This window comes from Pelodiscus sinensis, chromosome 1 (genome assembly GCF_049634645.1).
Source record: "Pelodiscus sinensis isolate JC-2024 chromosome 1, ASM4963464v1, whole genome shotgun sequence".
In the NCBI taxonomy this organism is placed as follows: domain Eukaryota; kingdom Metazoa; phylum Chordata; order Testudines; family Trionychidae; genus Pelodiscus; species Pelodiscus sinensis.
Genome location: NC_134711.1, coordinates 101,791,983 through 101,813,715, shown reverse-complemented (window position 1 = coordinate 101,813,715; position 21,733 = coordinate 101,791,983). Strand labels below are relative to the sequence as shown.

The 21,733-nt window shown below is 44.0% G+C and overlaps 1 protein-coding gene across 2 annotated transcripts in view; it reads left to right on the top strand.

Annotated features, from left to right (window-relative positions):
- The window catches only part of SLC37A3 (solute carrier family 37 member 3), a 42,303-nt gene extending 21,454 nt beyond the window's left edge, over positions 1-20,849 (top strand). For both annotated transcript variants that reach the window (XM_006133393.3, XM_006133392.3), the window contains exons 7-16: positions 1,650-1,795; positions 2,789-2,885; positions 5,311-5,395; positions 6,494-6,675; positions 12,054-12,195; positions 13,424-13,525; positions 14,329-14,376; positions 14,984-15,135; positions 16,911-16,976; positions 18,313-20,849. In XM_006133393.3, coding sequence (XP_006133455.1) covers positions 1,650-1,795; positions 2,789-2,885; positions 5,311-5,395; positions 6,494-6,675; positions 12,054-12,195; positions 13,424-13,525; positions 14,329-14,376; positions 14,984-15,135; positions 16,911-16,976; positions 18,313-18,405 — 1,113 coding nt within the window. In that variant the 3' untranslated portion in view covers positions 18,406-20,849. The remainder of the gene's footprint in view (positions 1-1,649; positions 1,796-2,788; positions 2,886-5,310; positions 5,396-6,493; positions 6,676-12,053; positions 12,196-13,423; positions 13,526-14,328; positions 14,377-14,983; positions 15,136-16,910; positions 16,977-18,312) is intronic.
- The last annotated feature ends 884 nt before the right edge of the window (positions 20,850-21,733 follow it).

The window sequence follows — 21,733 nt, the reverse complement described above, 5'->3', positions numbered from 1 at the left end:
CCAGAGGGAGCAACAGAAGAGGTGTAGAAAACATGACTTATGCCCAGTTGTTTCAACCTTTCTTTATGTTTAGGGTATGTCTACACTACAAGCTCTACAACAGCAGCTATACTGTTGTAATGTAGACACTTGTTACAGTTTTTTCCATCGCTGTACTTAATCTGCTCCCGCGAGGTTGGCAGAAGAATTTTTCCATTGACCTAATGTGGTGTTTCTTAAACTTCTGAAGATGGAAGAACACCAAACAATATTTTTTTATGAGAAACACCAAGGACTTTTTGTTGAGCCCCTTCCCCTCCCCTCCCCCCCCCCCCCCCCCAAAAAAAGAGGCCCGGGGAAAAGTTAATGAGCAAAAAAAAAGGGGGGGGGGTGAATCGCCTGTCCCATTAAGGGTGGCCAATTTTGAACTCTGTTGTTCTCTGCGGCATACCAGTGTGCCATGGAACAGAGTTTAAGAAACACTGACCTTGTGATTTCAACACTGTATGTCATCTTAACTGAGGGTACGTCTAGACTACATGCCTCTGGCGACAGAGGCATGTAGATTAGGCTACCCGACAGAGTAAAATGAAGCGGCGATTTAAATAATCGCCGCTTCATTTAAATTTACATGGCTGCCGCGTTGAGCCGACAAACAGCTGATCAGCTGTTTGTCGGCTCAGCACGATAGTCTGGACACTCCCCTGCCGACATCAAAGGGAGTTGTCGACAAACCAGGTATGCCTCCTGGGATGAGGCATACCTGGGTTGTCGACAACTCCCTTTGATGTCGGCAGGGGAGCATCCAGACTATCGCGCTGAGCCGACAAACAGCTGATCAGCTGTTTGTCGGCTCAACGCGGCAGCCATGTAAATTTAAATGAAGCGGCGATTATTTAAATCGCCGCTTCATTTTACTCTGTCGGGTAGCCTAATCTACATGCCTCTGGCGCCAGAGGCATGTAGTCTAGACGTACCCTGAGTGTCTCAGATCTGAATTTTTCACATCCATGAGCAGCATTGTTAGATGGACCTAAGATTTAGGTCCAGACCTCACCTTAATCTAGAGAAGAGACGACTATGAGGTCTGGGAGGGGCTGTTAAATCTTCAGATATGTTAAAAAATAATTATAAAGAGGACAGTGATTGGTATTTTTTCCCTTCATATTCACTGATGGCAGGACAAGAAGTAATCGGCTTACTGTATAGGATTTAGGTTAGATATTAGGAAAAGCTTTCTGACTATAAGGATGTATCTACACTGTATGTATAGCTCGAACTAAGCTATGCAATTTGAGCTATACACATTATGTAGCTTATTTCGAGTCAATTTCAAAATAGCTAATTTCATAATTTTGAAATAACCCACTATTCCGAAACATCCTTTACTTCTTGTGGAATGAGGTTTACAGGGATGTCAGAGTAGCGAGCCCATTTATATTTTGAAATAACGGGCTTGCTGTTAAGGTGTGGGATAGTTATTTTGGATAAGTTGCCTGAGCACAGTGTTAGGAACACTGAGTTGTTGGAGATGCTGTCATTTGAATAAAATGTAAAACATAGCATTCAGCCACTTCCTTCTCCCTCCTCCCCTTTTCAGTGTTCCATTGACATGCCTGTTCAGCCTGAAAGATTTGTAGCAGCCTCAGTTTTCCTCTCTTTTCCCACAGGAGTTTGTCTTTGGCACTCTCACAGAATGGCTACATTTCTACAACAAATGGTTCTACTCCTGCCTATGGGTTGTGAATGGCTTGTTGCAGTCCACTGGCTGGCCCTGTGTTGTTGCCATCATGGGCAACTGGTTTGGAAAAGCCGGGTACTTTATATTTCTCCTTGGTTTGGTACCTTATCTGTGATGCAGAATGGTGGTCTCAGCTGAAATTGCCACATCAAAACAATTCTCTGGCAAATCCTGTTATGCTTGCCAACTGATAACTGTGTACTTACCTATTGTAACCTGAGCATTGACAAGCAGCAAATGACATAAATAATTAACTCCTCTTGTCATATATGAAATACAGTAATTTATTCACTATATAACAGATTTAACACTAATAAAATAGTTTTCGTTTTGGTGTATCAGAGTGGGTAGCTGTGTTAGTCGGCAACTTTAAAAACAAGTAGTGGTCCTGTAGCACTTTAGAGACTACCAAACATATATAAATAGTATCATGAGCTTCAGTGGGTAAAACCCACTTCCTCATTCTGCTCATCTGATTGTATATATGTATTTGTTAGTCTCTAAGGTGCTACAGGAACACTTGTTTTTCATTTTGAGTCAGAGTATGTTTTTGGCTCTTTGTTGATTTAGCTATTGACGTATATAAAACTTGGTTTGAACACACAATTGTAGTAACTGTGAGCATACCTGACAACCGCAGAGCTAGGTTATTGGAAAATCTGTCCCCATAAAGTGTTGTCGTTAGATTTTAAAGGTTTCAGACATCTCTGAAGGTTGTTTCAGATCACCTAAAGCAAGGCAACAGCAGGTCACGTTCATAAGGGTGTGACCTGCTGTAGAATCAGAATTTCTCAGATTTACATGGATAAATGCACCTGGTGTCCTGTGGACTGGATCTGGGCTGGTGTTGTGACTTATACCTTAGTTTGACTTAAGTGTAACAGAATGAGACATGATAGATAGACTTGACAACCATGAGCTGATTATTTTACAGCATATTTTATTTTAAACGAAGCTGCTTCTGCGTGGGGAGGGAGTGGAGAATTTAGTATTATTGCAGGTCAATTAAAGCCAGTTCTGTCTCTTCTCTTACCCCTTTTCCCCTTCCATTTTGCTCTATTCTCTCAGGAGGGGTTTTGTGTTTGGACTCTGGAGTGCCTGTGCGTCCGTGGGGAACATTTTGGGAGCATTCCTCGCCTCCTGTGTTCTGCAGTATGGTTATGAGGTGAGTATTTGCTATTGAACTTGGAGTTATGCATAAGGGCTGGCTTATCCTAGGGACTCTTTCCCTGACTCTAGTCCACTGAGACCAGAAGAGCAGATAAATTATCTGTGTTTTTCTTTTCCTGGTCTATGGGGGAAAGGCTGCTCCCTCTATCTCTGTAGTGATATGTGGAAGACAGAGCATAGTGAACCTCTCCTTTCCTTCTTAACCCTAGAAAGTATGGGATATTGCATGAGCTTGGAAGGGCTGTGTTCCTTTAAAACTTACCCATTTTGGAGAGATTGAATGCTGCACATCAGTTGGCTGATGCACCACTGCTTAACAGCAACATCCGGCCTGGACGTCTGTTAGCTTATGGATATGGGCATGCCACTGCTTTGGGGAGCATTTAACAAAGATTAGCAATTACTATGGATTCTTATGGAAAAATACCCAAATTATGATCTGATTATGTCAGCAAAACTGTTTTCATTATAACTACCTACTTTCAGCTATTTTCAACTTCTCAAAACAGCCATCTTTTGGGCTGAAATTGTCCGTTCTGGGCTTCCTCCTGAAGGGAAATACTTTCTGGAAGGTCAAGTAAAATACCTTCAGCTGTGTCTGTGTTATGGATGAGTGAAAAATTCCCTTCCTACTAACATTAAGAATAGTGATAGAAGTGTAGCCATGTTAGATAGAAATGTGCACCTTACTAGCATTAAGATATCTTTTAAAAAGAAGCTAGGTCAAAATAGGCTAAAATTTGAAATGTCGTTCTCACAGTGGAGTTTGTGCGTTCCTTCTCTTTGGGGGGATGGGATATGAAAATAATCAGTGAGAAGATCAATCTGACTGTGTTCAGTGAGCATCTGGTAAGATTTTTAGCAGAGTTTAAGAAAGAGGGCCTCCTTTATGACATCCCTGTGAGCTATGCCTGCCTGGCTCGAGCAGGTGCAATTTGGTACTTCAGAACAGTAGTATTGCAATTAAAAACAAAAGTCCTTCCCTGACTGCAAACCATCACTTGGGTAAAAATAGTTCCTTTGGGTAGATGTATGTATTGATTTTTGAATTATACAGGTTGAAAGAGTTTCTATCCCTGGCTTGAAGTGCTCTCGACAGTACCAAAATATACAAGTATTATAAGTTATGACTTGATCTACCATACGTCTATGCCCAGCAATGGCCAAGCAACAAAGAGAAGACGTTAAACCCATCTTATCACCAAAAGCCAGAGGACTTTGTGTCATGATTTAAAGGTCATAAATGAGCTGAGCTGGACCAAGTTTGGGGAGAAAAGCTCCAAAGTCAAGGACCTTTCACAAAGACCCCCCTGTAGGCAGTCTTCTCTCTCTCCTCCTACCAGCGGGGCTTCTCCAGCTTGGCCAGGTGCACTGACTGCTATTCCAGTCTTCATCTTTTGGACAATACAACCTGAATTTTAGGACAGACTCTCCTTGCTCTCCTGCCCTAACCCCATTCCTGTCCCTTGTAGATATGGATGTAAAATTTGCATTGACAATTCAATTAGCCAATAAGAGCGCCTCCACCTTTGAAGTGTAGCAACAGCCCCAGGGCTATTGCTACACTTCAAAGGCAAAAGTGCTGCAGGACCAGTGGGGGACTCCCAGCTGGCCCCAGGCTGTACGCGGCGCTTCCACTTTGAAGCACCCCCTTCTCTTCCCTCCCTCTCCCACTTGCTGCCTCTTTCTGATAGAGGCATCAAGGCAGGGGAGTGACTAGTCATTCACATCCCTATTTGCAGAGCAATATTATATAGTTAATGACCTGAGAATGAGGCAATATTCAGGGATTAAATGCACACATCTCCAATATTTACTCTGATGGAAAACCTAAAAGCAGCAGATTGTGAACGGAAAAATGTTCATGAGCTCTTCTTAGGTGCCTGAAGGTCTTTATTGCACAAACTTGAAAAGTATTGTACAGGTACCATAGCTTAATATTTTAATTTATTCCTGTCTGCCCACAGAGAGCTAATCTCCAGGAACTTTCATTAGGGTTCAACCTTCTGAATGGTAGATGCCTGTATGTATTCTGCCTTCTAACCACAAAGAGCAGGGAAGTGCCAGCTGTGGCCATTTCTGTAAGACACAATGTTCTTTTTCTGCCTGCTTAAAAGGAAAGTGAATATAATCTGGTGTGAAGTGGTTAATCTCCTTCCTCGCCACCATGTACTCCATTCCAGTGCTCCCCCTCCAGCGGAGGCTATTCCAGAGGTAGGGGCATGTTTCTAGGCTTATGGAGGTAGTTGTGTTGGTATGGCTTATTTTCACACAATGTTGAGGTACAGAGAAATTGCGTGTCTCATTGCATCGCCTGTGTGACTGAAAAGCGGTTGGAAAAATAGGGACAAATGTTTAATTTAGAATGAGATGTCCCAGAGCAATGTGAAAACATTGCTTTTATTCTCTCTCCTCTCCAGTATGCCTTCCTGGTGACAGCATCAGTGCAGTTTGCTGGAGGGGTCATTGTCTTCTTTGGACTTCTGATTTCCCCAAAGGAAGTGGGTAAGTAAGAGGTCCATGTCACTTGAATGCTAATAGGCAAGCAGGTTTTAGCTTCTCCATGTGGTTAACATTGCCACACCACATCAAAACCATAGCTTCTGCTGCTATAAGTTCACCTCACTGATATAGTTTTAAACTTGCCTCATAGCCTAATAATGGCCGTGTGAGTGAACATTTTCCTGGCTTGCAACACACTAGATGCAGACAACATTATTCACTTGGACAGAGTGTCGAAGAGGGATCCAGCTAGTGTGCAAACCATATTCCTTAGAATGCACTCAGTTGCCAAGTGTCCCTTCTGTGGAAACAAGATGTTTTTTCCAAGAGTTACTAGATGAATCTGAAAGTGGCTACCATGGAAGTAAATTATGTTGAGCAGTAGGTTCAGAATCTGCTCCATCCCATGAAGGGAAAGAATGCCTTGGGTTTACAAAACTGGGAGCTGATTCAGGAGTAGCGTATGGGCTCTGAAGGGAGCAAAGTCTGTATCTGAGAAGAGGGCAAGGCAGAATCTCTAGTGTGAGTAGAAAAGAGATCTTTAGGGCATTGTCAGGGACATGATGGTGTCTCCCAAGTGTTTTGGGGAGGTTACAGAGGAGGTTACTGTTGAAGTGCTGGAATGTGTATAAGGATATCCTCCAGGTCAGACAGCTTAGAATAGCTTCTAGCAAATGCATCATACAGAGTCTTCTTGTTAGTTCATCTATCCAAACTACTATTGGTACAGTGAGAACATCCATGTTCAAATACTGGCCAAGGTGATGTGGGCAAGACCCACGCACAGGGAGCCTAGCTATCAAATAGGGGGAAATGCACTAATTTGTTGTGTCTTCCAACTAATGGCCAGACACTCAGAACAGACAAAGCCGACGCCAGGATCAGACAGAATACTTTCAAGAGCGCTAGAAGACAAGGGGTAGAAACGGGCGACTCTGCAGAACACCATCTAGAAGAGTTTCTAAGCCACAGGAGGATGGAGGTATGGGAGAGCAAGTGGGGTGCCAGAAGGGAGAAGTACTTAAAAGAAGTGAGCGTGGGTTGTGAGGGGAGAGGAGGGTGATGACCTTTGTTACTATTGTATGCTCTCATGTGTTGTAGGCCTCCCTGAGCTTGGAGAAGACCAGACTGGCAGTGCTGAAGAAGATGCAAACAAACCCTTAATCAGCAGCAATGAGGAGGATGAGGATGATCAAAATTACACTATTCAGGCAGCTGATACTAGCAACCAGCCCAAGGCCATTGGCTTTTTCCAAGCTTGTTGTCTACCAGGAGTTCTACTGGTAAGGTCTTGACACTGTTGTTTGTGACAATGATTTATATTACCACACACCCAAACTGTGTTAAGAACATTGTTAAGGTTGCAAAATCAAGCACTTAACAGTTAGGAAATGCCAGGATTAAGATTATCTATGCAGCTAGAATTGACTGCAATCGCAGATGGCCGGGTGGGCAGAAATGGAAGTGAGGAGGACACAGGATTAATTAGAATTTTGGGCTTGAAGAAAAAATGGGACTGCCTCACCATCAGGCAACCAACGAGAGGTCCTGTAGTGGGAGCCAAAATTACCTTTCTCCATAACACACATGAATGAACACACATGGTGGGAGGAGTACAAAAATCAAGACCAATCAAAAACCATGCTAATCTATCTTGGTCATGATTTTTGAGGGCTCTGAGTCATACATGTCGAAGTTCTGGAGTTGTCAATATTGTCCGTGAGTGTATTCATTATGGTAGTCTTTACTTACATGATTGTACTTTTTTCCTCATGAGACACTTGAGTCATTCAGTGCACAGGATGGATGGTGCTCAGTTTATGAGCAGCTATTTGATATTTTGTTTTATTCTTGTTGTTCAGAGTTTGGCCCCAGGCCTTATTTACTTCACACTAATCAAACTCTGCTGTGAATACAAAATTATTAATTTCCTCAAGGGCTTCCCTGTGGCGCTCATCACTACGGTACCTGAGCACTTCACAAATAGTAATTTTATGTTCAGAACAACTGTATGCGATGAGTGGTGGTATTATCCTCATCTTACCATCACGGAACTGCAGCACAGAGATTGAGGTCAAAAGTGCTCACGAATTCTGGATACCCAATTTCAGATTCCAAAGGGGGGTTGTTTTTTATTTCAGAATGCTTAGCGTTTAAATTCAAACCACAGGCTCCAGGTGTAGTGGAGAGTGCTCTTCGTGTCTGCCAATCTGACCCTTCATCTTGCATCCTTAGTGTTCTTTTAAGACAGTAATTTCCTAGGCTTTTAATAAAAGCAAATTCAAAAAACAAATCTATCAGGTGGCAGCATGTTGACATGCACATAGCTAAGGAGCAGGAGTGGAACTGTTAGATGCACTGCCCAGATCTTAGCCACTTGAGCTGAGTAACTGGTAACAAGAGTAGGTTTTGTCTTCCTCTGTGTGGACCAACAGCCTGACACACACTTTGCTGGGGGATTTCACAAATATTTACATTTCAGCAGAGGAATGGTGTGGTCTGTCCTGGGTTCCTTTCCAGGTTCTGGAAGGGAGTGTTCTAGTGGTCACGTACCCTTCTGCTCCTTCCACCTCAATCTGTCCTAGTTGTTTCTCTTATCTAGTCCTTGCTCCTTGTCCCAGTCCCTATTTGCTTTCCCATCCACTCATACCCAGCCAGAGCTGGACTCCTTGTCTGGGGTCTCATTTCTCTTTTCCCCCGCTGCCACCAACCCAGTCTCCTTGCCCAGCTAGACCCACTCTCTCGTCTATAGCTTGGTATCCTTGTCCAGTCTCTCTCCCTCCCTGCCCCCCTCCCCCTGGCTTCCAGCAATTCCACCATTCCTTGCCCTTCTTGCTGTGCTAGTCTCTAGCTCAATTTCTGCCCTGGACCCTGTCTGCTTGTCAAATCCATCTTGCTGTTTCTCCCCTACCTTACACCACAGTTCCCTATCTTTGTCCAGCCAGGCCCAGTCTGCATCCCTCCTCTTAGTGCCTCATCCAGTCTCTGGGTTTGTCTACACTTAAAACTACAATAGCACAACTTCAGTGCTTCCATGTAGACATTACCTACACTAACAGGAGATAATCCATCTCGCCAAGAGGCCATAGCTAGGTCTACTGAAAAATTCTTCTCTACCTAGTGCTGTCTGTGCCAGGGATGAAATCACTGTGGAGATATCTGTCGGGAGGAGGGGCGGTGGATTTTTCACATCCTGAGCAATGTAGCTGTACAGATATAAAATTCTAGTGTCGATTTGGCCTTAATATACCACCCCCAACCCCACCCAAATGTCTCCCAGTCTCTTTCCTCAAGCAGTCCCAGCTTATCTTCCATCCCATGCCCTCTAGCTACCTGGCTCCATGTCCAGCCAGTACTCCTGTCCCACAGGTCCTCATTAGTTTTTCTCTCTTCCCCCTCCTTGTCTCATTCTGCTGCTTTCCTTTTACAGGTCCAGTTCTTGTCCCCTGTGCACTTGAGTTGGGCAGCTTGCTCCTCCATGCTGCGTTGGTGCCGGCAGTGTGATTATTGAGAGCACAAAAGAGACCGGCTTCCTGCCCTGTCCTGGTGCCCAGCCCTAACCCAAACCAGCTAAAACTGTCAGGAAAGCCTGGCTTTTTGTCTCTGATTCTGGGATGCAGTGTGCACAATCCACTCACACATAGGAGTTGTGAGGAGATGCAGCATGTTCCCATGGCACATGAGTAGTCTGATTAAAGCTTGGACCTGCTGGGGGCGCTGGAGCATGCTTATTAGCTGCTATCATTGAAAGGCATGTACAAATACGGACTTCCCCCCAGAGGCTTATAACTTGGCAGATATTCACAGGAATAGCAAGAGGCCCATCGCTGACACAAATGTCACCCCCTGTGAAACATCAACTTCCTTTTCTAGTAACCCCCCTCCCCCATTGGAGCTTGGCATAGGAATTGTTGCCAGAAATTGTTTTTAACATGGGAAGGATAGAGTGTGAGTAGCCTTAGGCTGACTTGCTATTCGGGCATTTGGTAAGCATCCCCACATGGGGCAAATTAGGGAGATAATTGGTTAAGGACTGAATGATTAACCAGGTGGCTCAGCACTCCAGCTGGGGACAGCTAAAAGCCAGACAGAAAGAGGGGAGGGGTAAGATGAAAGGGCCAGAGAAGCCCAGGATCTCTTCCTGTGCCTAGAGAGAATGTATGGACCTGAGCTATGGGGACTTGTTCTATTTACAGCTCTTTCTGTTGGACTTGCCACGAGCTCTGTGTGCGGACTGTTTGCAAACAGGAATCTAGGGTGAAGGAACCTCCTCATGTGACAATGGGCAAAACAGCCTTGTTCTCAGAAATGGCTGAACAATTTTGGCTTAAACTTGAAGACAAAGCTCGACTTACCTGAAGGGCACACCTGGCATGGAAAGCTGCCCTCCCTGTGTTAAAGTTTTGGCACAATTATAAACAACTGAAGACAAGTTTTCTACTGAGGCCTGTTTGGTGACTTTTATAAAAAGTGGGGTTGCTAACACTGCCTGTATGGTAGCACCTAAAGGCAAGAGTGAGAGCAAGGCTGCCATGAAGCTGGGTGGTGGACCGTCGGACACCCCTGTCACCGAGGAATTACTCATCACTTCACCAAGCTGTATACATGTAAGAGGAATATAACCACCTTGAGCTGTGTAAAGGCCGTGCAGAGAGAGGACTAATTTGGGCAGAGGGGAGAGGAGAAATGGGATAAAATGGTGAAGGAAATGGAAGCTAAATATTAGAGAAAAATGTCCTGAAAGTGGAATAACTCCCCAAAGAATTAATGGGAGCCCTGGAAAAGTAGGTTGATCAGAGAGCTAACAGACACACTGGAGGAACAATTCTGTGCAGGCAGGGCAAAGAACTGGAAGATCAAATCGATTTCTTTATCCTGTATTCTACTACTGGGGCCTTGTGAGCACCTTGGATGTGAGGCTGGAAAGTGAATTTCTATCGCTGAATCCCCAAGGATAACTTCCAAGAGATGCATAAAACGTAGAACAAAACAATTATATTCCCATTCTGCTTTTTCTCAGTTTTTCCTGTTCTCCAGCTGAACAAGTGCAGTGGAACTGGCTTTATATTGACAGTCTTCTCAGGTCTTCTAAGGGTATGTCTACGCTGCATTCCTCTTTCGAGAGAGGAATGCAAATGCAGCCGAGCAAAATTGCAAATGAAGCGTGGATTTGAATTTCCCGCTCTTCATTTGCATAATGGCATCTGGGCGCTTTTTCGAAATAACCTCATCTAGACTGCATTTTTTTTCTTTTAAAAGAGGGTATTTTGAGGAAAAATCCCTTCTTTTGAAATAACCCTTAAACCTCATTTTTTTAAGGAGTAAAGGTTATTTCAAAACAAGGGTTTTTTCTTGAAATAACCCTGCCTAAACAGCGGGGGGTTTTTCGAAATAGGGTATTTCGAAAAAGCACCTGGATGTCATTATGCAACTGAAGCAAGGGAAATTCAAATCCGCGCTTCATTTGCAATTTCACTTGGCTGCATTTGCATTCCTCTTTCCAAAGAGGAATGCAATGTAGACATACCCTGAGGGTTAAAATTGCTAATCTCTCAGACCATCTGGTTGACCATTCTGAAGTGCTTTGTTATAAGCAACAGGCTCAGTAAGGCCTTCTCCTGTTCTACCTGCAAGACTCTTGGTGACTTCAGAGGGAATCCTGCATGTGAGGCAGCTAGGGTTGGGCCCTATGAGCCAGAAGGCAAGCCTCCACTGTTCAGCTTGCAAATCAGATGCCTGCTGAAGAAATCCGTGTGTTCGGAGGCATTTATTTTATATCGAAATGTCTTTGGCACTAATCACTGTATCACCTACGTCTCTTACCATATTAAAACAAACAGAAAATTGCACATGTGCACTCTATCCTCTTGGGTACCTTAAAAAGCTACAGCACTTGCCACTGCTTTGTAACTCTGCCAACATAGCTTCCTTCTACTGCGACAGTGATGGTCAGCCAAGTCCTGACAAAAGAAGCCAATCCTTCACTTGCCCTGAAAGCTCCTGAACCTGGGCTCTGAGCTGCCACAGGGGAGTCGTTTCCATTGAGAGAGCCGTCTTCTACAGGCGAAGGCAGGTTTACACCCCAGAAGAATAGCAAGATCCTTCCACAGGCTGTCACAGTTACGGGGAAAAGTGGTGCTCTTTCAAGCATGTCCAAAGCTTGTGTCTTGAGCTCTGGGATACAAATGTTTGGGTATTATGAGGAGTTTTTTGGAGGTGCTTTGTGTACATAGGCCACAGTGATGCTGATAGACTATGTAAGCATTAGAACTTTTCTCGATGTAATGCACAAACCGTTAAGAGCCCCTGGCTTGCTTAGTATCACATGGTTAACTTCCTCCGATCTAGGAGATGCACTGATTTGTTTTCCTCTTCAGAAGCTTATGCTTCACGTGAAGCTGCTGGAAGAATTCAACCCATTGTGGCCAATGAAAAGAAGACTAAAAATAGACATGCCTGGTTGATTCCTCTTCTCTCTCCCCCCCCCCCCCCCAACTCCCTCCCTATTTGTCCTTTTGTTTAGCGTTGGGCTTTCCTGGTGTTGCATGCTCATGACAGACACACTTACCATGGGAGCTTCAGCTGAGGGCTTGTTGGAAGGAGGAAGAATTGCTGCTTGTGTTTCTTCTAACTGCTTGCTGGTTTGCTATTTTTGTCTTAGTATTCCTTGGCCTATGCCTGCTTGAAACTAGTGAATTACTCCTTCTTCTTCTGGCTGCCGTTCTACCTCAGCAACAACTTTGGATGGAAGGAGGCTGAAGCTGACCAGCTTTCGATTTGGTATGATGTGGGAGGAATCATAGGTGGGTGCAGAAGGCAAACAACTTCTTTCTTTGGTTGCCCAGCTCTTGGGTCTTTTGCTCGTTACGCACCATGGGTAGTGTGAAGGAACTCCCTGAGGCCAGTGGGGTCTAAATAACAGTTTACTGCATGTGTCCTGCCTTCATGGCCTGGTTACACACACTGCTACGCTGGCTGCCTAATAAAATGTATGACTCGGTGTGAACCACTAGAGAGCCAGCTGTTTAAAGGGACACTGCCTTATTTCTGTACACTATCAGCAATAAGAGTGTTTCTTCATTTGCTATAAACGCTTCAGTACCCCACTCACACAGCTATCTCCCAGGTTACCTGTCCTACTTCCCACCAGAATCTCTGAGCGAGAGGGCAGTCCTGGGTGAAGGGTACACTGTGCCCTAGCAACCATTCCCACAGAAAACAAAGGGCTCAGTTGAGCAATGGGGCGAGCAGGCACAACTCCATTGTCCAAGTGTAGTTGTGCTTGTTTATGCCGGTGGTAAAATCGGAACTGGCGTCTCCTAGCCAGAACAAAGCAAGTCTCTCTTTATGGCTAGAGCTCTGCTGTCCCATGTTCGCTGTTTCTTGGCTGGGTAAGTAGTCCACTGTGCTTTCCTGCTAGTCACTCCTGTTCTGGGGCTGCTTTGCTGCCTCAGTGGCCTTGTTTATGCTAGGATTATTTCCTGATTCATTACCAGTAGTGCAGTTCCACTGGTGATTGCGGTGATGGACACGCTAGTGTAGACAACGTGCCAGCATTGTAACGGCTGTGTTGTCTGTATCTACTTGGAGCAGGGTTAGACAACAGAATGTTAAGTGTCAGTCAGGTGCCTAGTGTCAGATCTCTGCTAGTGCACCCACCAGTGGAGCAGAGCCATTAATAGGAACAGTAGGCAACTATAGGAGACCGCCACCATGTGTTACACTGCGCAGATCTGAATGAGACTGTGGGAAGGGTGCATAGGGAAAGGAGCAAACAGAAGCACTGACTGGCTACGTGCAGAGGGAGCAAGAGGTAGTAATTGGTGGGAAAGCTACATTCCTCACTTGTGTGTCCTGGGTATCCTGACTTCATATTGCCTTCACTGTCTGAGACAGTGAGAGCTTTGTCCTCATTTACCGAGGTACCAGAGGTAGCAAGAAAACAAGATAACAAAATTCAGTATGCGCAGCACTCAGTGTTGCATATTTTAATTGGAAGGGCATGATGAACTTTCATTTTATTTTTTGCAGGTGGGACAGTCCAAGGCTTGATTTCCGATATGCTACAGAAGCGAGCTCCTGTGCTAGCAGTCAGCTTGCTTTTCGCTGTTGGGTCTCTCTTTGGCTACAGTCGTGAGTAGATTTGGCTTGACAGTGGGCATCGGGGGACCTTTTAAGGCTAGATGTTCATTTGCCAGCCTCTTTGTCTTGAATCGTTTTCTGGCTCAGGATAGTGCCCTTCAGAGTATATTTCTGAACCAGTTGCACTCTGCAAGGTTGTATTGCACCAAGAGATCGTAACACCTGGGAAGAAGTCTGGATTCTGGTTCACAATGGGGAAAGGTGTGGGTTGAGTGCTTGGGTTTCTTTGTACCAGCAAGGAAGCTGACCTTGGATATGCTCCCTGGCTGCATTTTCTAGCATTACCAAGATGTGAGAGTTACAACCCACACAGCAATAATGCAAAGGTGCAAACATCTTGGAAAAGTCGGGGTGCGAGGGTAGGGAAAGGTGTCTCAGAGTGAGAGAAGATCCAGGAAAGAATGAAAGTCAGACGCTCTTGGACTTCACCATTAACAGAAGTACTTTAGCATCTGGCAACCAATGAGCTTTGGAAACTGTCTCTTAGGACAACTATTAGGATTAATCTAGACTCAGCAAAAGAGTGGACTTGTGAGACATCATAAGGTTGAAGATCTCACATCTCCATGTATGTGCTCTGGCTTCACCAAGGGAATCTTTTAACGGGGTGATCTTGGGCAAGTTACTTCACTCTTAGTCTGTCTCCCCACCTGGAAAATTGTGGGAGGAGGGCTGGGTAGGAGAGAAGGGCAATGAAGCTAATCTCCTTTATAAAGTGCTTTGAGATTGAGGCCTGAAAAGCTCTTTAGAAGAGCTCAGTATCACGCTCCTGTTTTCTGTCTGTCCCCGGGCAGGTTCTCCAAACAGCAAACCCATCAATGCATTCATCATGGCCATTACAGGTATGTCCTATAATCACCACTTTCACACCTATATTGGTGTTGACAGAAAAGAAACAGTGTTGCTGTAAAACCTTGTTAATGTATTCGAGTGTGCTGCCTTCTCAGCTAAATGCCATGGCTGCAAGAGAAGTGACAACGGAGGCCTTACTGTGTTTGCAGATTCTTTTAAGTTTTCACAAACGGAGGTGTAGAACAAGGAATTTTGCTATGGGCTAGAATAGCTCAGATGGCAGGTGTCGCTTGCATTTTTTTATACTACAAGAAGCTATAAGCTTCCTCTGACACCAAAGGTGCATACCTGGGAGCTTCTCTTGCAGCCCCCCAGGATGAGGAATTTGTATTCACCAGCATGAGCGAGGGTCCTTGGTTTCAAACACCCATATTTTAGGTAGGGGCTTCTGTGTATTTCCCCCAAGTTCCTCCCACAGAGAGACAGAAAAGCATGTCACAATACCTATCAGTAAAAGGGGTAATTTTAACTTCTCTGAGCAAAGCATTCAACACCCAGCTGCAAACTGTTTCCTTGACTGAGACTCCAGAACATCCCCAGTCCTTGACAATCTCCTTGCTGTGCTCTGGTTGGAAGATGGTGTTTTGGTGCTTTCAGGATTTTTCATTGGGGGCCCATCTAACATGATCAGCTCTGCGATTTCTGCTGACCTGGGACGTCAAGAATTAGTGAGAGGGAACAGTGAGGCTCTGGCAACGGTCACAGGAATTGTGGATGGAACTGGAAGCATTGGAGCAGCAGTGGGCCAGGTGAGATTGCCAAAGAGAAACTGAGCAATTAGGGATGTGCCTTTAAAATTCAGTGAGAGAGTGATTTGGGGACCAAGAGGGGCTGAGATTTAAAGGGTCAGTGATAGTTCACGTTTGACTTCATATCTAATTTTTTTAGGGTTTTTTTTTTTTAAATCCGCCAATACCAACCAAAATGTTTCCATTCATCTTTAATTCCCAGAGGAAACTGTTTTTAACAAACAAACCTTCTCTGCAGAGTGTTTAATGCAAATATTGTGGCACTGAACTTTGAGAATGAAATAATGAGAAAAGTAATATTATTCTGAATTTTTAAATAACCTAAGGAGGTGGTGTGGTAGCAACTCAGGGGAGAGATGTATTACAGAATCTCGTTTTCCAAATGGGTGCCGCTTTTGCATAGAACATTTGTAACACATTCTCATGTTAGATTAGTTTGTTTCTCTTTATCTAGGACAGACTTTACACCCTGTAAAATTGGTATCACTTGCTTTCATCTTCCACATAGTGTGCCATGATAGGGATTGACCATGGATTGTTAATGAAGCAGAAATTGCAAGCATTGGCAATGGGAACATGCTTGTTTTGCATTTGCAAAATTCATGCACGTGAAAGTACAGAGTGGTGATTTTTTTTGGGTCGGGCAATGCCATTAGCGTTCCTGTGATGTAAAGGCTCCGTAGCAAGAGAGTGTAACTTCATGAATACTAAGGAGTATGTTGGAGTGGAGTGTACATCCCCATTGCCCCAAGGAATTAGGGTTCCTAATCTGCACTTGTGGCAATATTCCTGTCACTATCAACAGTGCTGATAGTAGGCAGAAAAGAAGTCGGTATGTACTGACTGAGGTGGTTCTCCCAGGTAAATGAAACATTCATTCTTTCTCTGAGAGAATGCTGGTTTAGTTTTCCACATTTTACAGGCTGCTAACACCTCAGGGCCACCTTTCAAATCTCATTTGGAAGCCAGTTTCCTAGTGTGCCATGCTTCCTGCATCTTCTCCTTTCCACACATTTGCCCACTTCTTAAAGAGAGAATTATCAAGTGGGTCTCTTTCTGAAAAGTTCTGTCAGTCATGGCTTCTATACCTGGATTTGCTTCTATACCTGGCTGTGGGATAAGCACTATGAGCACCTCTGAGCTGTTTATGTACCAATGTGCTCAGTAATAGAGAGAACAGAAGCTCCTTAAACACAGTTGTATTCAGTGCACAGAAGGGATAAATTCTGCCTTTACTTGGTGATTGTATGGGCCTATTGAGCTCTGGAGGTAAATTGATGGGGAAGCTTGAGGCTCTTACCTACATAACAGGGTGTTGAAAGGGTTAACTAACTAATGCTTGTGTAGCTGCTGAAAATGCATGTCCTCAAGTTGTGTATCTTCCCAGAGTGCTCAGCTTTTGGAGGATATTTGCAGTCACTTACGTAACTGTATGTTCTGTGCAATAAATCCTTTGTTCAGTCTAGTCCAATTGTTGTCACCCCTTGAAGCTGTAATTAGTTTTACTCCTCACTGCACATCATTACCTATAAAGCTTCAGGCTGGCAACTCTGTTTCACCTATTTTGTATGGGGTTTACATAGAAGGATTAAGGCAACATGTCTTCTATTATGCCAGACAAAGAGCAGCTAGATACCGAGAGAGGGGATTTGTAATTTTTTCCCCTTCAATAAATGTCCACAAACTCGGAGTGAGGCAAATGAGAGTGACACCAGAAACCTAGCTCTACAGTTGTGCAAGTGTTGATCTAAATATCCTATTTTGTTTCTTTACAGTATCTAGTTTCTTTGATCCAGGACAATCTAGGATGGATGTGGGTTTTCTATTTCTTCATTCTAATGGTAAGAAGCCTTTTCTTTAGCTTTTTCACCTGTGTTGATTGTGCAGCTGAAAAGTATTCCTGAACCCTAGAATTAATAATAATAATAATAATAATAATAGGGAAGTTTTTGAGAGAGCTTAAAGGAAAAACTTTTGCACTTCAAAATGCTTCTGCAGCAACCATCCATGATAATGCTGTTCCCAGAGCTGGGGTAAGGCTGGGGCACATCAGGAAATGATCTAAATCACCCATGGACATATTTCTTCCACCAACCAAAAAATGGATGTTGAATTATTATTGCCAAATGAACACAGGTAGATTGGTAGACAGCTATTTTTTAAAGCGGGTTTCATAAGTGATAAAATGAAGCACCTGATATTGTCCCCTTTAAAAATTTCTTGATCCTGGCATGCAACATTCATTTTGGTTGAATTTCATCTAACTTGTGAACTAAGGTTCTGTCCTCTCCAACTCTACTGTGCACAAGTGTGTTGTCACATGGCTTCCAGAATTTCCAAGAAGCTAGTGTTGAGCTATGAATTTGTGCAGCCTTTTCTTTTGGGTTTATCAGATGCTGAGGAGCCAAAATGAAAATGCTCCATAGGATGGGCTCACAGTGCTTCTTAGGGTTGTAAGAGACTAGTCAACTAGTGATGCGACTAGTCGTTCCCCTCCCTCCCTTGCTGCCTCTATCAGAGAGAGACAGCAAGGGAGGGAGCAGGAGTTGGTGCGGTGGGGAGCCGGCTTAAAAGCTGGTTCCCCCCAGCACTGTCACCGCGGGGGCCAGGGGAGGTAGAGGCACAATGGAAACAGTGTGAGCGGGGACTGAAGTAGTCTCCGCTCACGCCGCTTCTGCTGCGATTTCTGCTTTTGAAATGCTTTTCAAAAGCAGAAGCACCGTGCTCCCTTTGGGGCTCTTGTACATTTCAAAGGCTCAGGCACGGCAGGGAGCATGGGGTCAGCTGGGAAATTCCCTGCTGGGCTTCCGCTTTTGAACTGTAGCAAGATCCAGGCAGGGCTCTTGCTAGAGTTCAAAGGCAGAAGCGCCCTTATCGACTAATCGAATAGCTGATGGAAATCCCATCAACTATTCGATTAGTTAATTCATCTAAATTTAATATCCCTAGTGCTTCTGTCTACGAGATCAGAATTCACACCCTGAGCTGCTCAGCTTGTTAGTAGCTATGGGTGTTCCCTAGTCCATCTGCTTATCCCTTAGGCCTATGGCTGGGGTGATGCCTTGCTTTGCTTTTTGATTCCTTTCTAAATAACTGAAAGAGCTATTTTGATAGGCTCCAGAAAGAGCAGTGGCATGTACATGTGCTAATTGTCCTTCATGTTGTTTCTTTCCACAGACAAGTTCAACAATCCTGTTCATCTCACCCTTACTAGTGAAGGAAATGAGATTGCTCCTGCAGGAGAGACGCTTGCATGTGCGGACTGGGTGACTGCTGCTTCCTTTCACCAGGGACTGTACAAGCAAAATCAACAAGTAGGAGAGAAATCAAAATTCTGGGAGGTTTACATTTCCATTTTTTCCTACCCCTTTCGCCCTCCTTCAACTTTGGGCTAATTCAGAATGGCTCACAAAGTTTTGCTGAACAGCCTTTGAGAACTTGCTGTTGGAATACCAAATACCCAAATGGATTGAGGCCTTCTGCAACATGGAGCTACTGTTCCAAGAGAGGAATTAATCAGCTTGGCTGTCGTCCGACTAGGACCTTTCAATTCAAGTGCTCTCTTCCCTTCTGGTTTGTGGTTCCATTGCTTTAACCTTTACTGAGTATTTCTGGATGTCCTGGGAAGTGTCAGATGTTTTCAACTGAAGATGAGTTGATTACACAGTGAATTGGGAGATGTTGTTATGCCGGGGAAACAGTACAGCCCACTTCATGAATATTCTGAAGTTCTTTGTAGCTTTGTTTTAGAAGAATGGGCAAAAAGTTTCTTTGGAATTGGATGCATTTATGCTGTCCAGATGTCCTGAAAATACCTTTGCTAAATCTAGACACAGTTTATCCTTGGTTAACAACCCTCCCACAAACAGATAATTTCTCCATTGCAAGCTAACACTATGCTTGATCTATTTACTACTATTCTTGGGAAACCCTGCAATTTCTGAATATTGTAGAATAGGGGGATAGTCCTGTTTTTTAACACTAATTTTCAAGGAGTGCAATAAACTTTATAGATTTAACAGTGGCAGCTTAGCTGGCTTTGAGGATTGGGACTGGGATACAGAGTCTCTCACTAGTTGACTGTCAGAGCAGTTGCGACCCAAAGTAGTTGCTCTCTGCATTTGATGGCTGGTTGGGTGACACTTCCAGAAGAAGCTGGTGTCATTGATGCTGTTCTCTTTGGACAGGTGTCCATTTCTCCTTCCTCGGCAGAGCAGATTAGCATTGAATGAAGCGAGTCCGAACTATTCCACCACCCTTACATGTGATGCCTCTAGGTTAAGTTGAAGCACGTCAGTGGGGCAGTGTGACAAAACTGACACTGCCATTGCCCACGCTTCACTGATGTGATGGGGGTACAGAAGACTCCAAGCCCCAGTGCTGTTAGTCTGATAACTTGTAAGAAAAATAGATGTAAGCCAGCTACAAAAAGCCCGTAATTCTATTTTATGCCCAACGTGGTTGCAGCTGTGCACCTTCCCCTTATGCATTAAGCAATGTGACCAACATCTGCCACAGGTTTGCTAATGAAGGTTTGAATTATTTTAGTGCCTCTCAGCTGCTTTTTGTATTTTTTTTTTTCCCTGTCTACTGCCTTGGATCACTTTTCTTGTATTCATAATTGCTTTTTAACCAACAAGATTTCTGATCAGATATTCAATCCAATTAATTGCTGCCTGGATGGAAAAAAATCTTAGGTAGTTGAGAATTTGAAAAAAGGGAACTTCTACAAATAGAAAAATGGCCTTTTTTTTAAACTTAGTGTATGGCGATTTTTTTTAAATGTCTGAATGTGAATGTTGAAATCATGTGATTAATGTGGAAAGTCGTTAGTGCCTTATTGTATTGAATTGTTGCTCAAAGATTGTTTGCTGACCCTGTAGTGCCAGCTGTTTTTACAGCTTTGCTTAGTGGGAAAACATGGTTGCTCCATTTTTTACAATTGTTCCTGAAAGTACTTTTTTGTTTTCTGCTTTTAGATCTCTTCCTCTCTGCTTTTGGTTAACCTTCAGACAGTTCAGAGGTGGGGAGAAAGCACAATAATCATACAAGGGACCTGTGTTCTTGTCTCTTCCCACCCACCCTTACTACAGTTTTTGCCATTTTAATTCAGGATGATCCTGAGCAGATACTCTGCCTTTCCCAGACCAGCCGGAATCAGACTTTGAAGGACCGTTGGGGGGTGGGTGTATTTGCACCCCTTGCACCCTTCCATCCCCACTCCCCGCATATGGGCCTGATTTAGCTTCGTGCTCAGATCCCAATCCAATCTTTAGTCCATTTCCAAATGGAAGCAAAGCCCTTGAAGTTCAGGTATGAAATTGTTAATGGTGCTGTTTGCCCAATCTGATGTCCATGTGTCTGAGAGTGAAGGTTTTCAATTCCAGCCTTTGGTTGATTGTTGAGATGCCAAGTAAGTTTTGACAGAAATGAAGATTGCAGCCAGGTGGGTGTGAAGTGATTTGCACTGAAGACTGTAAACTCCGTCTACACGCTGAGCTGCAGAGCATGTGCAGCTGCTTACAAGGCATTTTGGAGCATGGCAAATTTATTGTTGTTAATACTTGATTGGCTGCCCATTCTTTTCCCTACCCCAAGTCTTAATATTTATTTACACTAGACCCTTTGGCTGGTGTATGTCCTCAAGCAGTGGCGCTGAGAGATGTTTTGATTCTGATCATGTCAAATCAATGTGAATAAATTATTATTTTTGGGCATCTAATGTGGAATTGTTTTGTGTGCTTCATTCCACTTCCACTCTTACACAATTTGCCTGATAGAATTCTTCCTTCTTTTACATGTAGGTCCTAGTTCCAGGTGTAATGGAGGGGTTGCAGTTGTTTACCTAGTCAGGACTTCTGAGGAGCCTGGCCTAGGCAGTCCTTGCCTGCTGTGTATACCTGTTTCTCATTGGTGCTCTCATTCCTTAACTCTTGCTAATACTTTAAACCACACTTCTCTCCCCATCAGAAGGAGGCTGCATGTTGCTGCTTGTTAGTTTGGCATACTTCCTGGTCAATTTCATAAGAAGCTTTGAGACTCCCTGCCAGAGGCACTGAGAACAGTGTGATGAATGGCCTCTGACAAAGAAGCCAAACATACCTGATTTTTTTCCTCCCTTTGAATTTAGAAGTTATATGCTACTCATTCCATATGAAACAACATGCTAGGCTCCCTCTTTGCTTATTTCTCTTCTCACAAACCCGAACTTGTCCTTTCTCTTGCCTTTCGATGAACGCAGCGTGGCGATTTTTAATTGTGTTCTTGTTTCATCGCGTATTGTAAATGCATACTTGGTTGAGACACTGGCTTTCTTGAGACACCCAGAGGTCAGGGTTGTATGCCTGCCCCCTCGCAACACTCAAGACAGCTATTTAGGGGTCATTTTTCTGAGAAGTAGTGATTATCTCATTTCTCGCCTTGCTTCCATGTTTCTGTGAATAGGCAGGCTCAAAATATCTTAGCTTGTAGATACTTTAAGACAGAGGTCTCAAATTCAATTTACCTTAGGGCCTGTGCCAGTCCTCAAATCCTCCTAGCGAGCCAGTAAGCACCCCCTTCTGGCAGGGCTCTGTAGGGACCTGGGGAAGTTTCCATG